A 27011-nucleotide genomic window follows, 5' to 3' on the forward strand; every position below is an offset into this window, starting at 1 on the left:
AGGACACCAGCATATAGCCCAATGGTACATGATGTATATACACACCCGTAATAGGCTTTAAATACCAAATGCAGCACAAATAAACATAGTGTATAATACGCACAATACAGATGACTTGATCTTAACATAATCACTGAGTAAATATGCAACTGAAGTTTTATTTAAAATGCAGGCAGACAAATCCAGGTTTAGCAAACCCTAAACAAAACTATAAACGATGATCAGGCAAGACTATGGATAAAAGCCACAAATGTATAACGTGAAAGCAAGATGCAGGTATGGGACCCTGAGCAAGTGAAGTGAGAGTCTTTTATACTGTGAGTGTGTAATAGTCCAGTTGATGGATGGGTGCCGTAGTCCTTGGCAGCTGTATTTGTAAGCCGCGTTATATTCTGGGAGTTCTAGTTGTATGCTGATTCTGGTATTGGTGTGTCAAGGACAATACGCATATTACTAAATAACCAAAAAAAATTATTAGAACATTATCAATTGAATATCTTAATAGTAATGGGCAAGAATACCTTCTCAAAGATTTCAGATTCATTCACATGAGGAGCTAAAATGAATGATGTGCGTACTGTAACCAGAACATATACATTTACGGCATTTGGCAGATGCCCTTCTGTAATAAACCAGTAATAAAAAACTAAAATAAAACTTAAATATAAATATGCCTTAATCAGGTTTTTCCTCCGGGTTTGTTTGTTAGAGATCAACATTTCTGTAAAGCAGTTTGTGAAAGCATTATAAATTATTTACTAATTATTATGTGTTGAATAATGTTTTAATAGCAGTTACACTTGGTACACACATTCATCTTGCCTAGCAAGTCTTCAGTTGATTTTAATCTCTCCCAGGTTTGGAAATGATCTGCAAATAGCTGAGAAGCTCTTCATAATGGATGCCGGAGCCTCTAACTCAAAAGACATGAAGTTGCTAAGGAACCTCTTATTAGAGCTGCGCAACTCCATCATCTCAGTAAGAGTCTTCTGTTTTGGTCTTGTAATTGAGGGTGTGTGGTAATGTTAGAACTGTACTTCAAATGCTTTGGCATTAGCGTGGGATGTATTTATTTATTTATCAAATAATTTAACTTAAGGATTGCACATCAGGTGTGTGTGTGTGTATGTGTGAGAGAGAGAGAGAGAGAGAGACTGTGTGCGTGTGTGTGTGTGTGAGAGAGAGAGAGTGTGTGTGTGTGTGAGAGTGTTTTCCCAGCTGCCTCACTATTGAGATCCTGACATGGACATTCATTCAAATCATAATTATAAATACAACTGTATTTCAGACATAATTTTTAAGAGTCTGAGTTACCAGTTTGTTTAGTGACACTTTTATCACAGCTGAAGGAAGTATGGTTCTGGTGCTTAATTGTATTCACCCACCTGATTGTTTTATTAAATACAGCTTACTCACTAATTTGTCTCATAAACACTGTCTTAAACCTAGCTATTGTTTGAATCATGCAAATTTCTCTTGAACATAATTGTCACAAACTCTTGAACATAATTGTGACTTGGGAAACAGGACCTTCAGAGAACGCTACATGTAAAAGCTTTGTAAATGGTATTTGATCACAGTTATAGCTTTAGTACCATTGGTGAGGGGATTGTTACTAGTTATTGCTAACAATATGAAAATTCTGTAGTAAGATGCCTTTTTACCCTTGTTAAGTGTTTGTGAGTCTGTATGCAAGTGTAGAATTTTATTCATCAAATATCAACCCACTCTTAATTACAAGGGCTTCTAGTCCTCTCCTCTTAGAGACTCACACAGTCAGATGTTTGTGTCCAAAGCACAAAGCCTATCCTACACATTCTCTGTAATAAGACCATCTCTTCCTCAATCCTCTCCTCCTTCACCACCTTTTCTCCTTGCCTCCTACACAAACCTGCAGCCATCTCTTTCTAATCTTCTGTTCTGTTCAAAAGAGCACCCTCATACCTACAAGTAATCGAATAAGTTGTTTCTTCAATCTAAAAAGGTGGAAAAAGAATAATGAAGGTTCTGCTTTTTAACAGTCCTCTGTGAAAACTCTGTCTGCGTCTCTTTTTCAGAGCTGTAGGCCTATGACTCATCTAGCAGAGAAATTGTTGTCCACTCTGCCCACATGGCGTAAAGTGACTGGACCAAACCAGCTCATGTCCTGGCAGCAGTTTGTGGTTGATGTACAGGACCAGATCAACCCTCTGGTCAGCGAGGAGAAACTGCGAGAGCTAGCTTTACAGCTGCACAGCATGGGGGAGGTGTGTATGTTTTATGTGTATTTAAGGATGTACCTTAGTCCTTTATAGTTACTGTCAGAATTAAGAAAGAACGGAAGATGTATATATATAAATTTTTAACACATTAAAATATGTAATATTTCAATATGTAGGTTGTCCATTAAACTCTAAACAAATATTAAACCTCGAAAGAAATATTATTTCCAAGAACTTTACACACAAGTGTACTCCATCATCATCAGCCATTACATTAAATGCTTTGTGTTACTTTTTCTCTAGGTGAGGCATCAAAAATATATATTTAGTGTGACCGATTTTGTGGGGTGCCAATAGTTTTGGTGGTATGTTAAGTATTAGTTGAAAATGTATGTATGTATTTATATGTACAGTATGTTAATTGAGGAGCTGTGGGTGGCATTGATTGAATAGCAATCCTCTGTTGTTCCAATTACACTGCCTACACTGTTTTCAGCAGCGTAACATCATCAAAACAGCAAGGGTTAGTCATCTGGCATATTATGTAAGAATGGACTCATGTGGTGAACAATGTTTTTAAACAATTATTCAACTAAGGCTTGAACTGCAGTTCTAGTGCAGTGACTAAGAGAAAAATATTATGTCCAGTAGATGGCAGTATAACAACATCTAGAATTACTTGGTGTCCTTCCTTTGAGTCTCTTACTATTTACCAAATTGTTTTATCGGATTTTAATAAAAATGCACTAGTATTCTAACAAAAGAATGATGACCAGCACTGACACTGCTCAGGGATTTTTACCATGTCTCTCTCTCTTATTGCTTCAGATCAACATTATACAGAGTGAAACCGTCCAAGACGTGGTTCTCTTAGACCCTCGCTGGCTCTGCACCAATGTTCTTGGCAAGCTCCTCTCCATTGAAACTCCTAAAGCCATCCACCATTACAGGGGGCGTTACCGCCAGGAAGAGCTCCAGACTCTAGTCTCTGAGGGAGACGTAGATGAGCTCCTTCAAATCTTGGATGCCATGGACGTATGTGCCCGTGACCTGGCCAACCCAGGTATGGTGGATGTACCCGCCCTCATCCGCACCGGTGACCTGCAGCATTCCTGGACTGATGAAGCAGACGAAGAGGTGGAGGATGCCTTGCTGTACGGAGGTGTCCGCATAGTCCCAGCCGAGCACTTGACACCTTTCCCTTGTGGCCTTTTCCACAAACTGCAGGTGAATCTTTGTCGCTGGAGCAGGCAACAGAGACCCGAGGCCGAAGCAGAGGAAGTTAGGCTGTGGACCGGAGGTGCTCGGGTAGGAGTTGGTGGAGCCGACGCTTTAGTACTGCTAGTTAATCACGGACAAGGTCTGGAGGTGCGGCTGAGAGGACAAGAGTCTGAACGTAGTCGATGCTACGCTTTGCTGGATACTCTGTGTGGAATGGCAGAAGGGCTGCTTGCTGCTACACTTCCAGGCCTGCTAACCGCTCGTCATTACTTGAGTCCTCAGCAACTGCGAGAGCATCACGGTCCTGTCATGCTTTACCAGCCGAGGGACTTCTTTAGAGCTCAAGCCCGGGGTGAAAACGCATTAACCAACACAATGGGTGGCTATCGGGAGAGCTTCGCTAGCATCGTAGCCCTAGGTTGCACCCAAGTCTATAAACAAGGAACTCTTGGCAGGGATGTAGCTGTAGCTGAAGTTAGCCTTCTGGCTCGCCGCAAGCTCAGTCGCATGCTTGACCCACCGGACACCCTCGGCAAGGACTGGTGTCTTCTAGCCATGAACCTGGGCCTTAGTGAGCTAGCTGCTAAGTACAGCCCCGGTACCAACGGAACTCCTCCGGCTGACCCGTTTTCTGTCCCGAGCCCAACAGCGGCGCTTTTTTATGACTGGAGCCAACGTTCAGACTCTACCATTGGTGTCCTGGTAGCTAAGCTAAGAGAACTTGGCCGCCGTGATGCAGCTGATTTTCTGTTAAAGGCAGCACCCGTGTTCCGGGTCAATATGGACAGTCTTGGGACTCCACCAGAACCTTGCGGCCCAGTCTGCAACGGAGGAACGTCTTACAACTCCATCAGCTCCGTCATCTCACGCTAGAGCACACCTGTGTGTGCAAATTGAAGAACATGTGCAATTTAACCTGTGGAGTGTTGTTATCTTTCAGTTCCTGTGTTACATAAGACTGTAATCTGTGAAGTTTGACACTTTGTACACATCAATCTTTCTGCTCTATTCTTTCTGAATGTCTCATTTCTGTGAGGGTGCCTACTTTAAGAATCATTTTTAGATCAAGTTATTTTGTGTTTGTTTGTTTTTTTTTGTGACAGCATTGTAATAACAAGGAAAATTGAAGGAATTCTCAATTTGGGATCCTTTTATACCTTTAGATGCGTATGGCAATGGGTTTTATATACAACCTTTTGAGAGAAGGCCGCATGGTTAAGTGCTTGGCCCTGTTACATGGTAATGATTCAAGCAGTTGAGTGCCTTTTATGATAGAAAGCCAATTCTTTATGAGCCATTTTGAAATTGCCTAATGCCCCTTACTGAATTAAAAACCCAAAGTCTTCTAGCTATAAACTTGGGTGTGTCAGTATTTCAACCATCAAAATTGAAATCTATTTTCTAACCTGATCTATTTTGCAAATTTAATAGAGAATGAGGTTTTAAAATTGCAGTTTACTATTGTCTTTTTCGCAAGTTTACATTTTCTTATGCTAACGGTTTTAGCATAGAATTTAAAACTGCACCTGTATCAACACCACATAAATTTAACTAAGCAAAAAATTTGAACTAAATATATAAAGGTTTATTTTTGTCTGTTCTCAAACAGTAGCCAAAATAAGTTCCATTTTAAATGGTACAGTCCTATAGACAGAGTTTGAAGTAACATGGAAAGCAAATGGAAAGTCTTTAAACAAGAAGCTTTGAGCTTTTATTTGAGATGAAATATTCTCTGGGTGAACTGAAGGGTCATTTTATGGTGAAAACAACCACAGGCCTCGTGTTGACGATTCTTCATTTTACAGTGGTTTGATTGCAAAAGTCAGAATCAGACAATGTTTTTTACATATTGCTCTTGAGCTGCTGTATCTTTTTTGCATATTTAACAACAAAAAAAAGTTTCAAGGCAATTTGTATTATTAATGTGATTCCTTTTTTTTTAAATGTGTTTTGAAGCATGATCTAAATATTGTTACAATTATCAGCTTTAATATATACTTTATTTCCCGTGTGTTAACAGCGTCCATGAGGAGCTCAGACATTTTGTTTCAGACCGGCACTTAACGGCAAGCTAATGGTGCTCTTTTCAGTGGAAATTTAACCAAAAGAATGTCTTGAAATTGAAATGATTTGAAATCGAGCAAAGGTTTTGCGAAATGTATCAAATCAAGATGATGTATATCAATCAATCTCATGTAGATCAGTGACTTGTAGAAACCATGTGCCCTCATCTGAGTGAGTCTTTGGAGTCTTGGATTAGCTCTTGTTCCATCATACTTGTACTATATAGGTCTTTTTTTTATGGAACTGAATGTATTTCTCGTGTCAGTCGACTGCAGTGGCAAACTTAGTCTTGGTGTCACATTTTGTTTCTCTCTCACATCCATTGTGTCAGAGACACAAACAGGAGGACACCAAAAAAACTCCACGAACATCCAAACAATCTCTCTGTAGTTTTTAATCGCATCTCCATAACTTTTCCAGCTTTTACCCAGTTACAAATAAAAATAAGAAAAGGGAAATGTGTATACTTGCTCTTCTAGAAAGCACATTTTTTATATATTGTGATTGAGTCTTATGTATTATTGAGCATTCTCTTTCTCTGTTTTCTGTCAATTGTTAAGGTTCACACTTTCCCTCTTTTCAACAACTTCTCTGGCTTCATAAGTGGGAAAGTGAACCGGGCGTATTAAAGACTTTGTACAGTAATCTCTTTGCACAAAATGTTTCTTCTATTTATAATATACTCTAGAAGCATGTCTCTGAATGCCATGTTCTTAATTCTTCCTTAAAACAGTGTAGTACATTTTTATAATAAATTGTTTTCCTGATAATGTTTGGTTGTGTTAGATTTTTTTTGTTTTGTTTTTTTTAATCAATTATTTAAATAATGTTGTTTTGACTGCAGTTTCTACCAGTTCCTTTTTCGAAAAACAATCAATGGATATTGTGGAAAACCTCTTTGTCGCTGATAACAGCATGTTGTGTTAACAGATGTGCTTGTGATATAGCACAAAGTTCTTCAAGTGTTCAGAACAGTGCACAGCTTGGATTTCTAAGCAGCATTACTTTTTCCGTGTGGATACAGTTTTTGAAAGATTTTGAAAGTTTTTAAATTTTTGTGCAAAGATTTTTAGCATCAGAGCCATTTAACTCCAGACTGTAGAGAAGAGACAACCATTTGTTTCCCCTAAAATATATTCATTGTCTGTATTATACATATTAGGGAATCCATTTTATATATGTACTGTTACAAATAAATGTCATTTTCTCATCTGAATATCTAAACAATGCTTGGATTTTAGTTTCTATATAATTCTTGGCATATTTCAAAATAATGTCTGGTTACTTATAGTTTTCATTAGGTGGAGCTGTTGACTAAAAGCTGAGTGTATAGTTTCACAAATAATTCATGTCTGGTACAGGACATGTCAAGGAGCTGGATATTCTCCTATGTCTTTGTTTGTGTGGAAATTATGGCTGACTTGAATTTCAAGCTTTGAATAGCTAACGTTAGCTAATATTGGTCACACTGTTAAAGGACGCATTAATCTCGCTTGAATGACCTTCAGTGTGGAATGGAAGTTTATATAGAAAATTAGATCAAATTAGATTAACGCTTCATTTATATCAGAACACATCCTGAAGCACTGTGGCCAAGGCTCGCAGACGAGACAAGTTAGCTTAATGTGAGGTCACCTTGTGGTTGTTGATCTATTTAAAAGAAGACAAAGGTTCTTTGTTTGAGAATCCTGTCATTTCAACTAAATTATGAGGCTGGAAACCTTAGGAGGCCTTAGGAGAGGTTTAAGGTGAGCTGTTTAACAGTCAGGTAATGGGATTACATCAGACACCTTATGATATCAATCTGACGTCTTTCGGAGGCTTTATCTAACCTTTTGAGGTTTCTGTTATCAGGCATATTGACTACTTTGTAACTCGCATTTTGAGTCACAAATAGCTGGAACCAAATTCCTTGTGCGTGTCAACACACTTGGCCAATAGACCTGATTCTAATTCTAATATTATCTGCTTCTGCCACTAGACTTGATTGAATGAATGAATGAATGAATGAATGAATGAATGAATGAATATATAGAAAACACAAAACGTGGAAATTGCTTTGTTTTGTGTTGCATGGTTTAACTGATGTATAAGGGCAAACTGGTACACAGTGTTCTGGACAAACAGAACAATCCAGTCTGCTTTTTATTACTAACACCAGAATCTTTTTACCAGGTCATTTATATGTGAGTTGATCTATATATATAATTATACAATGTCGGAAAATCATATGATATGCTGATTAACTGAACTCTTTAAAGACGCACCCAAACCTTGCGTCTCATCTTCTTAGCTACTGAATAACAATCCCATCAGCCGGGAAGAGAATCACGTGCTTCGAGATCACATGCCGGATGATTAATGTAGGGGGCGGAGTCATGACGCGTTTCGACCAATAAGAAAACGTGGAATTGCATCTTTGAAGGCCAGGCTTTATAAACTTGTAGCTGTTTTCGACTAAAACATATTCTGTCTGAGTTTAATACAGATAAGGTAAGACTGGGCTTTTAAAAATGTTGTTTTGGGGTCGTATGCTGTGTGTGTGTGTATTTAGGTTAGAGATCTTAGTCTAACTGGCGTGTTTTTGTTTATTTCTTTATTATTGATATATAGTATACTTTATATTTGTAAAGAATATTAAGTCTCTATTAAAGGTATCGACCTGTTTACTCTGATTAAGACAGACAGTTTTTTTTGGTCTAAATAGCTTTGGTAGAAATCTATATGGGTATTTGGTTGTGTTTTAGGTTTTATTTGTAATTGTTCTGGCTTCTTTAATGCAGTCATATTGCATGTTGTTTATTATCAGTGTTTTTTTTTTTTTGTAAAGGATCCCTTTTTCCCCCCATTCTCTCTCTATCCCGTGTCCTCGCGCTCTCTATATTTCCTGATTTCCTGCTTGGGTTTCAGTCTCGTTTTCTTTTTCCTGGAAGTTCTAGCTGTGCGGATCCTAATGGCCACAAAAGAACAACGCGTCCCTTTTTTTTTTTTTTTTTTTCTCCGATGTTTTCTGCAGTCAGACGCAACAATGTTACAACAAGGCCAACAATTCGTGACACGGCTTGGTTTATATAGACGAACCGTGTGTATAAGCTAAATCTATAAACCCAGGCCCGGTTTGTTTATGAAAGATATCGAGTTGTTGTTGTGGTGTTTTTGTAAAGCTACCCCTTATCGCGTGTACTGCAGATTATCGGCTGGTGACGTCACACCACCCGTTTTTGTCGGTGTATATTTCTGTTTTAGAAATGATAGACGTCCAGCTCAATGGAAACCGTATTTTTATTTATATATCTTTTTATTTATTGGGTTTGTTTCAGCTCTTCACCATGAGACTGTGTTTGGCCTTGCTGGCTTTGTGCCTCAACGTAGTGTCTGCTGCTCCCAGTCTGGACAGAGAACTAGACAGTCACTGGCAACAGTGGAAGGACTGGCATAAAAAAGAATATCATGTGGTAAGCTATGTTGTTTATGTTTAACAACGTTCCCATTTAAACTCTGTGATTGTGGACTGACCGTATCACTTGATATTGAATCTTTTTATGATTTTAGAAGGAAGAAGGATGGCGGCGAATGATCTGGGAGAAGAACTTGAAAAAGATTGAGCTGCATAACCTGGATCACTCGATGGGAAAGCACACCTACCGCCTGGCAATGAATCACTTTGGTGACATGGTGAGCTTGTTAAACACATGGAACACCCTGTGGTGTTTGTACCAAGTTTGCATGTTCTTGTGCTTCAGAGGTTTCCTCTGGATATTCTGTTTAAAAGATGCTAATTGTAGGATTTGCATTATGAAATTGTCCTTAGTGCCTGGTGCCCTAAGTACCTGTGATAGCCTCCTTGTCTGGGATATGTGTTGCAGAAAATGGATACACCACTAACCTGAAATATTTAAATTCTAAAGTTGACTTGTTCTCAAAGTTAATGTCCCATATGAGTCAAATTTATTGCTCTTCCATCAACTAGTGTTGTAACCATTTTGTGTTGGGTAAAGCAAATTGTCAAAAATTTGGTCTCTGGCAAAAAGTGACTTGTGCACCATGTCTTTAGCATAACTTTGCATGATGTATTTTTATTTGGTAGAAAAGCTTTTCTTTACCACTGTCGTTGTATCTGAGTTTTATTGCAATTGGGGTTGTTGGGTTTTTTTTTTTTTTTTTTTCTCTTTCCCCTTCCCCACACATGCACTTCTCAGCATTTGAAACTGATTGATATACTTATTGCACTGCTGCTTTCTACTGGCATAGCAGAGAGAGCCCATCTTGTTTAAAATTGTACATTTTCATAGTTTCTATATTTTTCACAATTGATGGCCTTATACAGTCTTTCATCATTTCTAACTGTAGACGCATGAGGAATTCAGGCAAGTCATGAATGGCTACAAGCACAAAAAGGAGAGGAAGAGCAAGGGATCTCTCTTCATGGAGCCTAACTTCCTGGTGGTCCCAAACAAGTTGGACTGGAGAGAGCAGGGATATGTTACTCCTGTCAAAGACCAGGTGAGGGATCTTGTTCAATTAGCCTTAAAGACAACTTGAGTGTTTGTTCACACATTCCACATTCTTAAAGAATTCTACAACAAATGAATATGACCACTTTTCAGATTAAAAATGTACTCCCATGTTACTTGATGTGTCGTGGACTGTTTTAGCTTTTGCCCACAATTGTTTGCTGTTAAATGCTGGGGCTGTTTAACATGGAATATTATTGTATTTATGTGACTTCACTACGTTGTACACTGATCGAGGCCCCTTTCAGTGATCCTGACATTTAAGATTGTAGGATAAAACTGGCTCCACAGCATTGGTACAAGGGGAGGAGCTAGATGTGACTAGGCAACTCTTAAACAAGTGAATGTCTGAAAACGAGTCACATGGCCATTATTTTCTCTGTTTTAATCTGTAGTCAGGATTTTAACAAGTAGCCTTTACCACAGTCATGGAAAATGTGCCTTATGCCAAATGTTAAAACATTGTTTTACTGTAACGATTATTCTTATACTTTTAGGGTCAGTGCGGTTCTTGCTGGGCCTTCAGCACTACTGGAGCCATGGAGGGTCAGGAGTTTAGAAAGACTGGTAAATTGGTATCCCTCAGTGAGCAGAACCTGGTCGACTGCTCTCGTCCTGAAGGCAATGAGGGCTGCAATGGTGGACTCATGGACCAGGCCTTCCAGTACATCAAGGACAACGGTGGCCTGGACTCTGAGCAGTTCTACCCTTACCTCGGAACTGTGAGTTCACTTGGAGCAAGTAACAACTAGACGTTAAGGAGGCTGTTCCTATTTTAAAGTTGCAGTGCTAACTTGTCTGCATATTCTGTGTTCAGGATGACCAGCCCTGCCACTACGATCCCACCTATAGTGCAGCTAATGACACTGGCTTTGTGGACGTCCCCAGTGGTAAAGAGCATGCTCTGATGAAGGCTGTGGCTGCAGTTGGTCCAGTGTCTGTGGCCATTGATGCTGGACATGAGTCCTTCCAGTTCTACCAGTCTGGTGAGGTTTATTGTTGGTCTACACTTATTCATGTGGCATGACCATATTATCACCAGCTTGTTTAGTGATCTGCTTGTTAAATTGATCTGTAGTAGTTCTAGTCAACATTATGCTTTGCCCCTTCTTGTTTTAACTCATTTGTTGCTTCTTGTTCTAAGGTATTTACTATGAGAAAGACTGCAGCAGTGAGGAGTTGGACCATGGTGTTCTAGTTGTTGGCTACGGCTATGATGGTGAAGACGTAGATGGGAAGAAGTACTGGATTGTCAAGAACAGGTATGCATTGACTAGTATATGGAGGCACAATAGTGGATGACCTTGTTTTTTTTTTTTAACTGAAGCAATGAAATGGACTAAAGTAGCTGAAATGGATCTGTTAAGGAGAACTTGTGCATACATGCATGTGATCAGTTTGTAGTGGCATCTATCAAGCCAAACAGCTTAATGTTTATGGTAATACTAAGAAGGCAGAAATTTAATGGAGGGGGGGAAATATGGCTTTGGTGGTTTTTTTTTTTTTTTTTTTTGTTTTTTTTTTTGTTTTGTTTTGTTTTTTTAAAAAACACATTTAATTCTTTGTCCCTTTCTGTTTGCAGTTGGAGTGAGAGTTGGGGTGACGAAGGCTACATCTACATGGCCAAGGACAGACACAACCACTGTGGTATTGCAACAGCAGCCAGCTACCCACTGGTCTAAACAAAACCTCTGGCATGGCTTTCAGAAGGCCTTGTATCAAACTGTTCACTACCATGAAGTGTCTTCACTGATTCTATGTGACTCTTAGTGGTGTAGTGAAGAGCTAGTTTGTTATGAAAGAAGGGAAACTAATCCCAAATTAGTTCAGTGTAAATGAAGGCCTATAGAACAAAACTGTATGGGCCATACAGGTTTTACATGGAAATAATTTTTTTTTTTTTTTTTTTTTTAAATTAGCCATTTTATGCAATTGTTTTAACTAGCTTTTTAATTTGTTTCATGTAAATATTTGGTGTTACTTGCCAAACTGTAAATGCCTTTTTTTTGGGTCACTTAAACCAAACCTTTTGAAAGTGCAACATGTGCAATAAGCATTTTGTTTTATTTTACACCCTGTGCTGTTTGCCCATTTCATTTGAGTTCTCTGTAACTGATTTTTCAAGTGATTAAACCTTATACTGACTGGAAGGTTTTTTGGTGTGCGTGTTCTTTCATTGGTTTTACTCCTAAAATCGGATTGCACTGTATGCTTACAAAAACTCAACAGAAGCTAAACAACAAAATGGAGGGATGCTGAGCATGCAGAATGTGAAGTGAACTTTACTTGGTGCTGTTACCTAAATAAATGACTGAACTATAGATTGTGGTTTAGTGTTATGTAATAAATGATAATGCTGCAGTGTACAGTTTAATTACTTTATTATTAAACATGCTCCATTACAGTGTAGACTGCTTTTGCTACACAGAGCCAGAACAACTGATTACTGGGATTAGTGAATCTGGGTAAAACATTCCAGTAAGTGCAGCAGTTAACAAACCACCTCATGACTAACCTGACACAAAGCAAACCTCACCGACCACAACATTCTACAGAAGTCGTCATGGAGTGGAACAATGCCTAAGGCTGTACTCTGGAAACTGAAATGAACTGTTTGTATAAGATTACATTGAATTGGCTGGAAAGGGGAGTTTCAAAATTTTGTCGAGATCAATATAAACATTAATGAAACGTAGCCTCTGTAGATAACAATTAATGAAATCGTGCACTAATATTAGACTAGGGGCCTTTTCAGTTTCCTGTCTGACAAGAATCATGTGTTTACCCTTTGGTACATGCTATTTACTGGCAGAATGAATTTCACAACAAACAGCCAAACTGCAGAGAACAGATCAGATATGTACAGGGAAAACTTTATTTCTGATATTTTTTGACTAATGATAAGTATTCCTCCACATCATCTGGAGAACCTACTACAAACGGAGCCCTCTGATGCACAGCTTCAGGCTTGATGTCCAGGACTCGCTGTGTGCCTGTGGTGGCTATTCCTCCAGCCTGTTCCACTAAGAAGGCAATGGGGTTACACTCGTACAGCAGCCGCAGCTACGCAGAAGGGAACACGTGATGTCTAAGTGCATGTACGTTTGAGTTTAAATCTAATATGTAAACTTTATTTCCTTTACTTCCTTCAAAAGTACACACTCAGATTACTGACATGTCTTTAAGGAGCTCTCTACTATAACTTGTTTTTGATTGCTGATTTACAATGCTGTTTGAGTTCATTTTTTAAACTAAATGTACATTCAGTATTAATTCAGTGAGGATGAGGCATAATTTCAGATGTCTGAATATAAGAACGGTACCACTTATGGGAGTGGTAGTCAGAAACCACAGAATCTCTAGATAATGTAAGTAGTGATGGATAAAATGATTACTGTAGGTCCTATAGTACAGCTCCACTTATCTACTGATGACACACAAGCTAGTTTACTAGCAGCTAATTTGCTTGCTATCTTTAAGAATGGCAGAATGACATGAGAGCATTTTCAATGCATAGCATATTTGTAGAAAATTGGAGTCCTAATTTTCTTGGAATTTATACCTCAACACAATGCTTTATGATATTATACAGACATTTGATGTCTGATGCTTGATTTAAATGTTTGAGTGGTACTCAAAAACCACAGATCCTCTCATCTAAGCTTGCAAGCTATTGTGATTAATGGTAATAATGGACAAATTGGTTATTGTATTGATCTGTTGTGCTATGTTGAAAATATAACAGCGTAAATTGAGACTTAGGTAGTACAGTTCCACTTATATCTGTCTATGACACATACAAGCTAGTTTAATAGCAGCTAATTTGTTTGGTAGCATAGTCAATTTTTTTAATAACATTACGCTAGATATATTTGATGTTTGATTGAAATGTTTGAGTCTAGTCTGTAAACTGCTTTTTTTTTTTTTTTTGAGGCTAGCATCCTGTGTAACCAAACTGTCTCTTACATTCTAGCAATGGCACATTGTATATATTGTATTGCTTTTACTACAATCTCAAATTAACATGCTTTTTTTTGGTCCCTTTTAGTTTAATGTACCCACTTTTTTCACAACAACATGATATTTTCGTCCCTGATGACAGGATCTGGGTTACAGACAACAGGCAGGTCACACCAGTCCTGCAGTGTTTGTTTCATCCACTACTCACTGACTTATTACAAAACCTATAACTCAAAAACAAGATCTCATCTATCTGTATGGTGTTTTGTAGTTAGAATGCAAACATCTTGATGTCCTTAGTGTGAGCTAATCTCTAGACCAACTCAGTCGAGCACTGCACACAGCTGAGATTCAGCATTCAACAATCGTAAATATTTATATTTCACAAAGATTGTCTAATCCATCAAAGGAGATAATGAAGTACAATTGCCTCCGAAAGAATGAAAACAAGAAGAAGACATTGGGTCTTGATATAAAAAGTACAAGCGAATACTAGCTTTAACTAGGTCATTTCCTGATATTTAAGAATGTGTTAACTTTGTTGGCAGAATCTTTAGGAAAGCAAATGTATAGGAATAAATTAAGTGCATAACTCGCAATTTTTGATAATACATTCCTTGTTACCAGTAACTACATTATGCTGATGAGCCACTTTATATTTCTGCTCTCAAACACTTCTTTGCAAGTTGGACTGTGATCTCTTCACCCCTGCCCTGTAGAGCTTATTGGTGATGTCACTGACTGTTGACGTTGCATTTCTCTTCACCGGTCTCACAATGTTTTTGTCAACAAATGCTGTTGTTGTTTTCCTTGGCCAACGGGATCGACGTCAGGTTCTTAGCACACTTGTAGGTTCACTTTTTATCAGGACATTCCAATACATATTCCAAATACACTGAATATGATGGACCTGAAAAATGACCCTAAGGCTTGTGTGGTATTTAATTGTAAGCTCTAGTTGATAAACTAGTATATTACTATGGCATTGCTGTAGTTGTGGTGTGGGAATCCAATTCCAGTGCAATATGTTGGCCAGATGAAGCAGGAAGTGTAGACTAGCACCTTTACATTTATAGCATATGGCAGACACCCTTATTCCGAGTGATGTACAAAAGTACAGCTCTTGCACTCATTTTCAAACAAGGTATCTGTATTTAAATTTGGAGACATCCTCTAGAACTAACCCTAACCCATCCTCTAGAAAAAAGTAAGCAAATTATCAGCTGATGTTCTGTGTTCTGCTTGGTTTGTAGTTTAAATTAGCTTCAAGGTCCTTTCTGAAAACTGTACAGAATGCAGAAACAGAAGTACATCCTGTTTCTGTTCTTACTGACTATTCTCTAGTGTCTGGCTTTTACATGCTGCAATACAGAAACAGCAAAACACTTTATGGCTTTCCCTTACTATATAATGCTCTCCCTTACTATATAGCTGCCATGTTAAATAACGCACCTTTCCTTTGGGGCTTTTCTCATTGGCAGGGTACAAAAAGATGCCACCATAAGCAATGGTACGATGCACATCTGAAACCATGGAGCCCACGTATCTGGCACCATATGGAGCACTACCATCCTGCAAGACACAAAAATATTATCTGAGTGCATCTAACATGATCTATATTCACTCATACACTCGTAATCATTTCAAAAATGCAATGTCAAGGCTGCAGCATTGACTTGTGACTATTACTGCAATCAGAATTTCCAAGATGTGAGGTGAGGTGTGAGGTGGTGACACAGTGTTTAAAACCACTAAACCTACTATAATTAAACACAGATTTCATTTCTGTGCAGCATTTTTATGAGGAAGTGAAATGTGGCTATTCCTGTATATTACAACCTAATGACAGTTGTTTTGGTATGTCACATTTTCTAGCATGATATGAGAAGACATCTATGATTGCAACATTCAGTTATATGGTTAATGGTAAACATCACGTTTTGCTTAAACACATTTACTAAAATAATGAATAAGATAACCAATGACAAATCAAAGGCTGTTGTCATATTATGTTATATTTTATTATGTTACTAATCTGGCATTATTATTTCAGATTTCTGTAAGACACAATGTTGTTAGAATACTAATAAACTAATATACTGTCACCTCTATAGCTTAATATTAATAGCTATATATATATACAGTATATATATAGCTTAAGATTAATAGCTATATAGTGCTACAGTTAGCTATAGCTATAAGGATGATTTCATAGTGAATGTGCCGTTTATCCCTTGAAATTCTTAGAAATTAAACACTGAGCATGCACAAATGAAACACTCCAAACTTAAATCTATGAAAAAAATAGATTGTATTTAACCATTTTACCATCATTTTTCTGTTGATCCTGTCTGTTAACAATTTACATGGTGTTAAATTAATAAGCTAGTTGAACGTATAACACGGTTGGGCAGAATTTTTTTTGTTTGCTTGTTTGTTTGTTTGTTTGTTTTAGCAAAGATTAAGAAAGTACACAAGTAGTTCCAGAAGATCAAGGCCTCTTCACAGGTCTACCAGTAAAGGGTTGTTTCATCCTAATGACTCCCCTTACTTCCTAACACCAATATGTGAAATCTTGCCAACTTCCCTCAGACTTAAGAAGCCGGTCAGATGAGTAGTCTGTTTCACTCTAAATAGAAAAAAGTCGAGCAGACATGATTCTTCTTCCAGACAAGTACACAATGTGGTTAATTATGCTAATGAGTTTATTTATTATGGATGTTCTAATGATTTACTTCAGGTGAATTTTTTATTAACCAACAATTTACTTTCAGTTTATAAATGAGTCAACAGTAAAAAATCATTCCCATGATCTTCAGGAGATTTTGATGATGCAACTTCCCACTAAGCATGTGATTTGAGGGATACCCAAATAAATTAGTTCCCACTAATGCACAAATTATCACGTTGAAATATTTTCATCATTATATTTGTTTTAATTTGTTTTTGTTTTAATAGACGTTTTATGAGGCTGATTATCTAAGATGTAAACTGAACATATACACTGGAGATATTTAGTGAGCTTTCTTGTTAAGGTTAAGACTTAAATGTGAGATTTGTAATTAAATTAGAATTAGAATTGTAAAAATGCTTAGCAAACTAATACCTTTCTAGTGAGGCTGATAATCACAGATAAACACCATGATCAAAGTTCAGATGGAAGAGAATCAACATTTCAATTATTTGAAACTCACTGTGTGTGTGTGTGTGTGTGTGTGTGTGTGTGTAAAGGAAAGTCAGGTGCCCATTAGTCATGATATACTGTAACTGAAATGAGGTGGCAGAGAAGAAATATGTGGCTTTGCACAGACATGCTGTAACACACGCACACACGCACGCGCACACACACACACACACACACACACACACACACACAAATTGAATAACATAATTATTGACATAATTACTAATGTAGCAGTTTAACACCATGCCTAAAACTAAACCTAACTCGAAACTTAGTATCCAGTATCCAGCAATTTTTTCTTGTGGGGACCAGTTAAATTCCCCACAAGGTCAGAACTGTCAGATATTCCAGTCTTAATATATACAGTATGTATAGTATATATAAACACATGCAGAAACAAATAATGAGATTTTTAACCATTTTTGAAACTAAATTATAGAGATATTTAGACATCTGTATCTTAATCATGAGTGAGTTTTAAGGTGAAAAATTGCAAATGTTCAAATGTAACCTAAATATGTCACTTAATCATTAATAATCCACAGTTTTTTCAGGTGGCAGCTGGTAAACTATAAAACACCCACATTCAGCTTTTTGTTTGAGGAGCCTGTATCATGTGACTAGTGTGCTTGAGTTGCTGAATCTATCAGTTCCATACAGGCTCAGTTAACATGTTGTAACCTGTGGGGTAAACTTCACATCAGCACTCAGGGGTGGTGTATTGCTGCTGACTGGTCAGCTGATGCAGGAAACTGTCAAGCACAGAGGAAACTCACACATCCACTAGCTGTCTGAGTCAAGGACAGGATTAGGTAATGGACAAGGCCAGTTTATTCCCTGTGTTTGTCTTGATTATTATGAACAGTTATTATAATAATAATAATTAATAATGCTTCATAATAGTAACTGATGGAAACTAATGAAAGCCGGAACCATCAGTTTGCACTGTTGACAACTGACTCTTGTATTTTGTTCAAATCAAATAACACCTTTCATTTTATTTGAAACACCATGTATTATTTTACTCTTTTTTTAAAAAAAAAAGAAAGAAAGAAAGAGAGAGAGAGAGAGAGAGAGAGAGAGAGAGAGAGAGAGAGAGAGAGAGAGAGAGAGAGAGAGAGAGAGAGAGAATCTTCAGGACGTTTTGTACTGATAGTAACAAACTAAAATAACTAATACATTTGTCCAGTCATTGTAAATGTGAAACAAAAAATGAATTTCCCTCTCTGCCACATGACATCCAGCTCTGAGACTCATATCTGTGCACACACCTGCCTTCAGGAGAATCCCCAAGCACACAGAAAGCTGCAGTGTCTCTATCCTTAGAAAACACTATTCCTTTTGCTGACAAGTTCATTTTGATATTTTAGAACTAAGATCCGTTATATTGCTTGGACAGAACTGGACAGAATTTCTTCATAGAGAAACATACGCACACATATCCAATGCTTACTGTACATGGACCGCCATCACTTGGTATTTGTGACTGAATGAATGAATGTCTGCAGTTTTTTTGCATTTTGTTGTAGTTGATTTTTGTTATTGTAATTCGGTCATTTTGCACCTTTTTTTTTTTTTTGCTCATTTTTTTATGACCGTTTTACATGACGCTGTATTTTTGCATAATTAACATTACCATTTATATTTCTGACATTTGGCAGAAGCTCTTTTCCACAGAGGCATACAAATGGGCTTTGAAGTCTTTGAATACATTGACATACATCAGTCAAAAACAGTCAGAAAATTAGCACAATTATATAGAAACAAACAGGAAAATAAGCGCTAGTTTAAGTATTTTAGGACGAGGTAGGTCATCACTGGTCGTTTGGAGACAGTCAGCAATTTTATTCCAACACCTTGGTGCCAGAACAGAGAAAAGTCTCAGTGTATTCCTATCTTGTACCCTGAGAAGCAGACAAGCAGTCTCTTTACACTGCAATAACTGTTTGTCAAATGTTATACTGCTTGTGTCCTTTGCTTCAGTAAAACCCACATATACCTGTTAGGGAACAATCAATCAATCAATCAGTCTGTCTATCTATCTATCTATCTATCTATCTATCTATCTATCTATCTATCTATCTATCTATCTATCTATCTATCTATCTATAATTAAAGGACTTTGCTCACACTGACATTACAAAACATTAGAGAATTTGAGCATCCTGAATTCTGGCTCTCTTACCTCAGGAAATTTCTTGTGCTTTATGTACTCAGTCACTGCGGGATCAAAGTACTTGGCATAGCCTTCATTTATGCTGTAGGTCTTACCCTTCTTCTTGATCTTGACATTCCTTTCTGTCAGGATGAATTCACCTATGGCCTGAAGAGTAACAGCACAAAGATTACACCTATGCATTTGCACTAGAATCTGGCACGTGCAATGTGTGAGGCAAGGAGGAAGCGAGTGTACATTCGGGATAACGGTAAATGTACAATCCTGTATTCTGAAAGTATGTGTGAGAAGTGAAAATCAAGTAGTGAACAAGTATTGTGTTACGTAGCAGCACTGAACCACAAATGAAAATGAGGGCAAAGCTATAGCTGTCTGTCATATAACTTTAGATAGAAACCAATACATTGAATATTCTGTGTAAAAAAACAAGATGTTCAGTTCTATCAATATGATAGGCTTAGTAGCTTCAAAATATGATCATCAGGAGCATATGAGCACCTAAAATCAAGCTATAAATAACCTCTTTCTTTTTAATAATTATTTACATCAGAAGATCTGAATATCTGTTGATGCACAAATTGCCTGTATTTGTAAATTTTCTTAAGATATAGCATGTGACTTAGTGAGTGGGGATGATAGCTCTAGGTATTTGCTACAGTTGCCTTGCTGGTACTCACTGGATCTAACATGAACAAGTTGAGTCCAGCTCCAGTACTGAGAGCCACTACAGTGGCACTGCCATACAGCGCGTAACCGGCACACACTATTTGATTGCCTGGCTGGAGAGCATCCTTCTCTGTAGGCTCACCTTCTGAAACCTAGGAGAAGGAGTCCAAGACCGAGTCAAAAGAAACCCCCTCAAAACATTATTTACATAACATAGAGTAAAGGAGATTAAATAAATCCAAGAAAATATATAGTTTATTCCCACAGTGAAACCTGTGAGTTGAACAAACCAGTAAATGATTAAACAGTCTTTTATATAACATTAATATAACAGTATTGTACGTCACTCTGGATAAGGGCGTCTTCCAAATGCTGTAAATGTAAACATAATACAACATGGATGACTTGTGAGTGAATTCTCACAGTTTTAGGTCATTGTGCTTTCCTTTGGGGTAGTCTATCATAAACATCTCATGTGTCACAGCATCATCTAGTGACTATAGAAAGGATTACAGAATAATTCATTCATCTTCTACCGCTTATCCGATCTACCTCGGGTCACGGGGAGCCTGTGTCTATCTCAGGCGTCATTGGGCATCAAGGCAGGATACACCCTGGATGGAGTGCCAACACACACTCTCATTCACTCACGCAATCACACAATCACACACTAGGGACAATTTTCCAGAGATGCCAATCAACCTACCATGCATGTCTTTGGACCGGGGGAGGAAACCGGAGTACCCGGAGGAAACCCCCGAGGCACGGGGAGAACATGCAAACTCCACACACACAAGGTGGAGGCGGGAATCGAACCCCGACCCTGGAGGTGTGAGGCTAACCACTAAGCCACCGTGCCCCCCTACAGAATAATTCTTTAACACAATTATATTTTGCATGGTTTGCCTGTTCAAATATGTTGTGGTGTGGCCAAAGATAAAATGAACTTTAAAGCAACTAAACCACAAAAAAAACACCTGCACATATTTAATTTAATTTATTAGGCTGACTGCCAAATAACTGTAGAGGAGGTGTGTTGTAGCACTCTAATTTCAAAGCAACATGAAGCGAATAACCTATTACATCATGGAAAAATAGCAACTATTCCCTGTTCCAGGAATAGTTCAGTCATCTATGCTCAGGACGTCTATCCCATTAACACTGGGTGCGAGGTTGGTATACACACTGGATGGTACATAACAGTCCATGACAAGGCACTATACACAATGCTAGATGTATTTTAATATAGGTAATCCACATACTGGCAGGTGTTTGGGAGGTGGCAAGAAACCAGTGGATTCAGAGGAAATATCTACAGGTACGGGAGAACAAAAAAATCTCCACACAGACAGTAACCTGAGCTCAGGATCAAACTTGGTTCCCTGGAGTGTGAGGTGCTAATGTTACATGCTGCACCACTATTCCATCTTTTTACTTACTGTTTGTATTTACTGAAGAAAACAGAAACAGTAGGCTCATGTGAATCTCGGACAAAAGAAATAAAATCTAATTGCGAGAATTATACTGTGAGACACAAAGAGCTTAAAATAAAATGTGTATATTCCCTACACCACAGAACAGCTAAATAATTTAAAAGGACTACCAGAATAATATAAATCCCCCAATAGATGAAAAAAAATAGACCATCCCCATACGTCCTACATCTGGATGGATAAATGTGTGAAGAATTCCAAAGTATTCCTTCAGTGTCTGCTGCCAGCCTCTTCGGCACAGTAGGGGGTCCATAATTTTAAAGAGAGCCATATTATGGAAAACATTATGTCCAGTGATGTTTTGCATGGTTGTGTATGGTCTATAACGCTTTTTCCTGATAATGTCCCATTATCCCTTTTCAACATACTGGTAGAATTATTCAAATGTATTGCACAAAACACCAGGATGATGTTTTCAAGTGCCTTTCTGCCCTTTTTAGACAACAGAATTAAATACCAATGAACTTTTATCTTAAATCCCGTCTCAAACCACTCAGGACTTGTATGCCAGCATTACACAAAGGATTAAAACTGGTTTTGGGGCAACTCACTTTTCAAAAACTCTGGAAGATCTGATCTAGCCTGGTGTAAATTTATAAGACATTGAATGAATACAACTTATATATTTTCTTATTGGCCTCCATGCATTTTCCAGATGGTTAGTTCTCCGGTTTTCTTAAAGAATACAGATCTGCTCATGTATGTCTAATATTTATAAGAGATCTAAAAATCTTTCAGACGATATACTAACGTAATTCGACATGCTTCCGTCACCAGGTGAATGAAAATGAGCCAAAAATAAATCAAGCTAAAAATAACATGTAGCACCAGAAAACATAACAAGAAACACAGAGATAAGGCATATCTACATGTTCAGATATTAGAAAGTAAATAATTAAGGTATAAATGTTGAATTGTGGCAATAATATTTGTTTGTCTATTCTGTTAGTGTTGCTATAATTGGAAATAACTCACCTTTTTGTAGATGGCAAAGATGGTGCCTATTGGTGCCAAGCAGTCGATGTTGGAGGAGCCATCCAGCGGATCAAAACACACCACGTATTTACCCTACAAGCAGGAGGTGAGGTGGAGTAGGCAACATATAATAATTAAACTCCAACCAAACAACCAGTTGAAAAAAAAGGCATTTTTTTTCATGCAGTTTTTTTCCAACCCGATTCTTCTTATATATGCATGGTTACTTTAATGCCTTTTTTTGTTGTAGATGTTGTAGTTTTATTTTTTAACTTACAATGGTTGTATATCACAATGACCTTCAGGGTGTCAAGGAAAACCCATAAACTTACAAAAGCTCTACCTTTAAACAAAACATTCAAAACAGATGCCACTGAGGCCCTGTTCAGGTTCAGGTTCCCTCATATTTTATCCTGGCTTGGGGCCAGCATTGAGAGTTAGATCTTCAGTGGCTGGGTTAGCTCTCTGAAATTCCAGCTTATAGAGCGCCATATACTGGTCAGTGGCTGTAAATGCTTATGTAAGACTAACACATTTGTTAAAAATAAAACATTCTTTACACACCTTGGTTTTCATATAACTGGTCTACTTGTAGAACTACATATATTTTAACAAATTGACTTTTTCCAGACATATAATTTTTTCTACTGAACTAACATTCCTCATGTGCAAACTTGCTAATGTTAGCATGTTAACTGTCAGCTGTGTTACCATGGATGCTCAATTCTTTATAGCATATATCAGAGTAGTCAAATCTGCAACTTTAAATCATACCCCCAAAATACCCACCGATACCAAACCAAACATGTGTTTATAATATGTATACATTTAGCTGTTGTAAGGAATTTCGTAATTAAATTAGTAGGAACTAAGATCAGTCTTCTGCAGTGTGTCATATTGTAGAGCTTAGTTCAGCTGTCACATTTAATGTGGTTTTAAACAAAAAGAAATAAACTAGAATTAATTCACACTAAGCATTATGTCATTCCTGCACACAGAAATGTGTACCTGTTTCTCTGGGGGAGTTATAATGGCTTCTTTGTTCTCCTCAGAAACCAGGACACATGTGCTGTAAGAGGCTTGCAGCATGTTGATTACCAGATCATTGGATAGCACATCCAGCTTTTTCACTTCATCACCAGTGACATTAATGTGCCCAGCGATGCCTTGACTAAAATATGCGGAAATACAGAAAAGACACATAGGTAACTTTTTTCCAGTGTATTTAGAATCATAATAAGTGTAAGTGTTAGTGTTAGTGTTGTCAGCCAAACAAGAAATTTAAAGTGGCAGTTGCTCACACTGACAACAACGATGTAACGATTACAACAGCTCGATAAATAAACACAATGAACAAAAATCTCAATATATAGGGAACCATGTCTGTTGGTTTCCGCTTCTCAGATGGTCCACAACTCTTCCATTCTTGTTGAAGTTTTTTTAATAAGTTTGGCAGCAGCATTGTGCATAATGTTGTGTAATGCTTATTATGTTTCCTATTAAATTCCATCTCAACCTTGCAATAACGTTCCGATCCATGTAGGTATACTGTATATAGTATGGAACATTTTGAAAGATATTTTGCTAAAACGTGTTCATTCTAATTATGTATGGAGACTTTGGGCACACTCTGTGGAATAGGGATATTCTCAGATCTGCAGTTTATTGTATCATACACCAACTGGATGAAGAGGGAGGGTTATGTTTTGGAATTAAATCTTTTATTGATTTGAATCATTTTCAGGAGGCACAGCACAGTGGCACAACATGCAGATGCTACTGTTTATGTGGAGATTTGTATGTTTACCAGTGGGTTTTGTCTGGGCTCTCTGGTTTGCTCCCATCAAAAGCAAGAAGGTTGATCAATAGGCTACATTAATTTTCCCATAGGGGTGAGTGTACATGTTCCTGATGCCCTGGAATTGACTGGCATCATGATGAGATGAGACTAATAGCTGATAGCTGGCTCCAAATCCACCATGATCTTGACCAGGACAGTGATAGCTGTCTAATGTAGCAAAGATTTTTTTCCTTCTTTCCTTTCTGTATCTTCTCTATGCTTATAGTGAACATGTTTGCTTACATTTAGCTTTCCTAGTAGCAAATATGAAATGATCTTTATTATTGCTGAAATAGATACAAAAATATGATCTGATCTTAAAATAATTGCGCTAATTTATAAAAACAAAGTTTTCGAATAAATAAACACATTTCATATATATAATCCCACTGGAGAATTTCTGTTTTCAATGTTAATGGGAACCATCCGTTTGAAACAACATAAAATTATTCTGCCTTGAAGTTCTGTTTCTCAGTTTAGAAAGGTCAGAGGTCTCATATATCGTACAGTGGGTCAAATAAAAAGGCTATGGTGCTATTTTTAATTGATTAAATAGAGTAAGACAGGAGGGAGAATTTGATGGATTTCTACCTGTATCGTTATCTTCAGAACCTATAATGAAGTGCATGAATAGTTTCATTTTATAGTTTCTATGTGTTATTTTAGCATGTTCACCAATTACTCAGAAATGAAGTCAATGTTAATGTTAACATTAATAATAAAAAAAAAGATTGCACAGCAATGTGGCTGTCCGATTTAGTAAATACAAGGAAAAATACTGGCTGATGTTATTTTGTAGACATCCTATAGACATGCATTAAGATAAATAAATTAACTGATGCTGTGATACAATACAGTTTTATGGCTAGAAATGTACCTCATGGTTCACAGTATGATTCTATGGTATTAAGGAAGACACCATTGTATATTTGGCCAAACCATGGTACTAATATCAGATACAATCATGCAACCATGATTTACTATGTTCTATGGTTGTAAAGAATGGCGGTGTAGCTCTCTGCAGTTAAAAGAATATTTAGAAGAACATTGGGTAAACATTAAAAATCAGAGAAACAATGAGCATCAGAAAATAAGAAATAAAAATAAGTATCCAAGAACCAGCTAGGACATTGGTGTCCAGTCTGGTCCAGAAAGGGCCAGTGTGGGTGAAGGTTTTCATTCCAATCAAGCAGAAGAAACATACTACCTTTTTAGCTTGTTGGACACTTTCTAATGCTAATGCTACTGCCCCTTTCTGGATAAGATTTGACACTGACCATAACTTGAAAATACACTGTCTATTCACATTCTCTCTTCTCACTTCTCTCTTGGATCTCTTAACTTCTGGTGCTGTCACCACCACCATATAGAACTGTTTACATGCTGTTTTGCACACTGTTTTTGCTCTTTGCACATGCTGTCTTTCAGATTTCAGTCAATTGCTGTTTAGCACAATACATTACAATATCCAATGTAACTACTGCTATAATACTAGGGTTCATTCCAGTATTTCTGCACACGCAATATTGATTGGACATACAGTATTTACACTGGTTGGTGCTGTTTTTGTTTATTGTCTTTTGTGTATTGTCATTTTATCTTTTGTCTTGTACTGTTTGCACCAGGATGCACAGATGCACTTTATGTTTCTAGAACTAACTTACTTAAACTTTGTCTTTATAGCTGTGATAATGTTTTATGTAGCGCCATGATCCTGGAGAAACGTTGTCTAATTTCACTGTGTACTGCAACAGCTATATATGGTTGAAATGACAATAAAAGCTTCTTGACTTGACTTAATTTGATTTGACTTGACTTGACAAGCCAATATTTTACTGGATTTATGGATTAGTACACAACAACGGTCATAGATTTGAATCCTATTTATAAAACTAAACCATTCCATTTGGAGTTATTTTGTTGTGTTGAAATTGTGTGTGTACGAATGAAGATTGTTGCCTAGCCAGATGCTCTACTGTACCTTAAGGAGAGTGTGTAACGAATTTGGCATACATGAGCATGATACTATATGCTGGCCATAGATCACTAAAAAGTTTACTAAATCAGCATTGAAACTTTGGACAAAATAAAAGAAAAAAAATCTGCAAACTCAAAACATTTTGCCTGATTCAGTACATTTAAACATTTAAACAGTACATTTTGCCTGATTCAGTACATTTACAGTAACAAACCTGAACAAATTTGACATCACACTGCCTTCCATTTCACTCACAGAACCAGGACTTACAGGTGTGCGAGTCCGGCTTTCCTAACAGCAGATGAAATAGCTTTGATAGCTATCAGTATGGAGTTGATAAGCTGGGTAAGTTCTCCGGTCGCACCCTTAGCTTGTCTCCCGGTCTCCATGACAAACCGTGTGAGAGTCCACACATCTGTGTCAAAAGTCGATTGATCCGACATGTTGCTGTTCCTTGTCAGGTTTACACGAATTAGGGATGGAAGAGAACCGCAGCCTTGAGTTGAATGTTAACATATGCAGGGCATGGGTAAAAGCCAGGGGCTATATTTGTGAGCAGTATCAAGTGACAAAAGAGTGACTTATGAACTTTTGTAAACCACAGAAGAGAGCTTCTCTTTGAAATAAGCTGTTCATCTTTGATGCAGTCAATTACAAGGGTGACTAGACTTTTAATGTCAAATTAGCATAAAATGCAAAAGTTTCATGAGCTTATATAAGGCAGTTAGGAATATGCAAT

At 37.5% G+C, this 27011-nt stretch overlaps 3 protein-coding genes across 3 annotated transcripts in view; 2 read left to right on the forward strand and 1 right to left on the reverse strand.

The window, feature by feature from the left end:
- The window catches only part of dapk1 (death-associated protein kinase 1), a 63354-nt gene extending 57098 nt beyond the window's left edge, over positions 1 to 6256 (forward strand). The window contains exons 24-26 of the mRNA XM_060882564.1: positions 858 to 978; positions 2058 to 2246; positions 3030 to 6256. Of these exons, the coding sequence (XP_060738547.1) occupies positions 858 to 978; positions 2058 to 2246; positions 3030 to 4295 (1576 nt within the window). The 3' untranslated portion in view covers positions 4296 to 6256. The remainder of the gene's footprint in view (positions 1 to 857; positions 979 to 2057; positions 2247 to 3029) is intronic.
- A 1567-nt stretch (positions 6257 to 7823) lies between these two features.
- On the forward strand, positions 7824 to 12150 carry ctsla (cathepsin La). The gene is made up of 8 exons (XM_060882969.1): positions 7824 to 7979; positions 8807 to 8941; positions 9039 to 9161; positions 9837 to 9989; positions 10498 to 10722; positions 10818 to 10986; positions 11145 to 11262; positions 11583 to 12150. The coding sequence occupies exons 2-8, from the start codon at positions 8816 to 8818 to the stop codon at positions 11680 to 11682; spliced, it is 1014 nt and encodes a 337-aa protein (XP_060738952.1). The 5' UTR covers positions 7824 to 7979; positions 8807 to 8815; the 3' UTR covers positions 11683 to 12150.
- Positions 12151 to 12399: 249 nt separating this feature from the next.
- Positions 12400 to 26809, reverse strand: fbp2 (fructose-1,6-bisphosphatase 2). The gene is made up of 7 exons (XM_060883252.1): positions 26543 to 26809; positions 23463 to 23625; positions 22455 to 22547; positions 19998 to 20138; positions 19330 to 19467; positions 15413 to 15532; positions 12400 to 13063 (listed from the first exon to the last, which is right to left on the reverse strand). Exons 1-7 carry the CDS (start codon positions 26713 to 26715, stop codon positions 12875 to 12877), a joined length of 1017 nt encoding a protein of 338 aa, XP_060739235.1. The 5' UTR covers positions 26716 to 26809; the 3' UTR covers positions 12400 to 12874.
- Between the last annotated feature and the right edge of the window lie 202 nt (positions 26810 to 27011).

This window comes from Tachysurus vachellii, chromosome 12, assembly GCF_030014155.1.
Source record: "Tachysurus vachellii isolate PV-2020 chromosome 12, HZAU_Pvac_v1, whole genome shotgun sequence".
In the NCBI taxonomy this organism is placed as follows: Eukaryota; Metazoa; Chordata; class Actinopteri; order Siluriformes; family Bagridae; genus Tachysurus; species Tachysurus vachellii.

What these genes read in the sequence shown, in the direction of transcription:
- ctsla (XM_060882969.1), top strand. Translation starts at nt 8,816, where the DNA reads ATGAGACTGTGTTTGGCCTTGCTGGCTTTGTGCCTCAACGTAGTGTCT. An exon ending in ATAAAAAAGAATATCATGTG is followed by an intron (nt 8,942 to 9,038) that starts GTAAGCTATGTT and finishes TTATGATTTTAG; the next exon opens with AAGGAAGAAGGATGGCGGCG. An exon ending in TACTGGATTGTCAAGAACAG is followed by an intron (nt 11,263 to 11,582) that starts GTATGCATTGAC and finishes TTCTGTTTGCAG; the next exon opens with TTGGAGTGAGAGTTGGGGTG.
- fbp2 (XM_060883252.1), bottom strand. Translation starts at nt 26,715, where the DNA reads ATGTCGGATCAATCGACTTTTGACACAGATGTGTGGACTCTCACACGG. An exon ending in TAACTCCCCCAGAGAAACAG is followed by an intron (nt 22,548 to 23,462) that starts GTACACATTTCT and finishes TCCTGCTTGTAG; the next exon opens with GGTAAATACGTGGTGTGTTT. An exon ending in AGAAAAGCCCCAAAGGAAAG is followed by an intron (nt 13,064 to 15,412) that starts GTGCGTTATTTA and finishes CCTTCTGCGTAG; the next exon opens with CTGCGGCTGCTGTACGAGTG.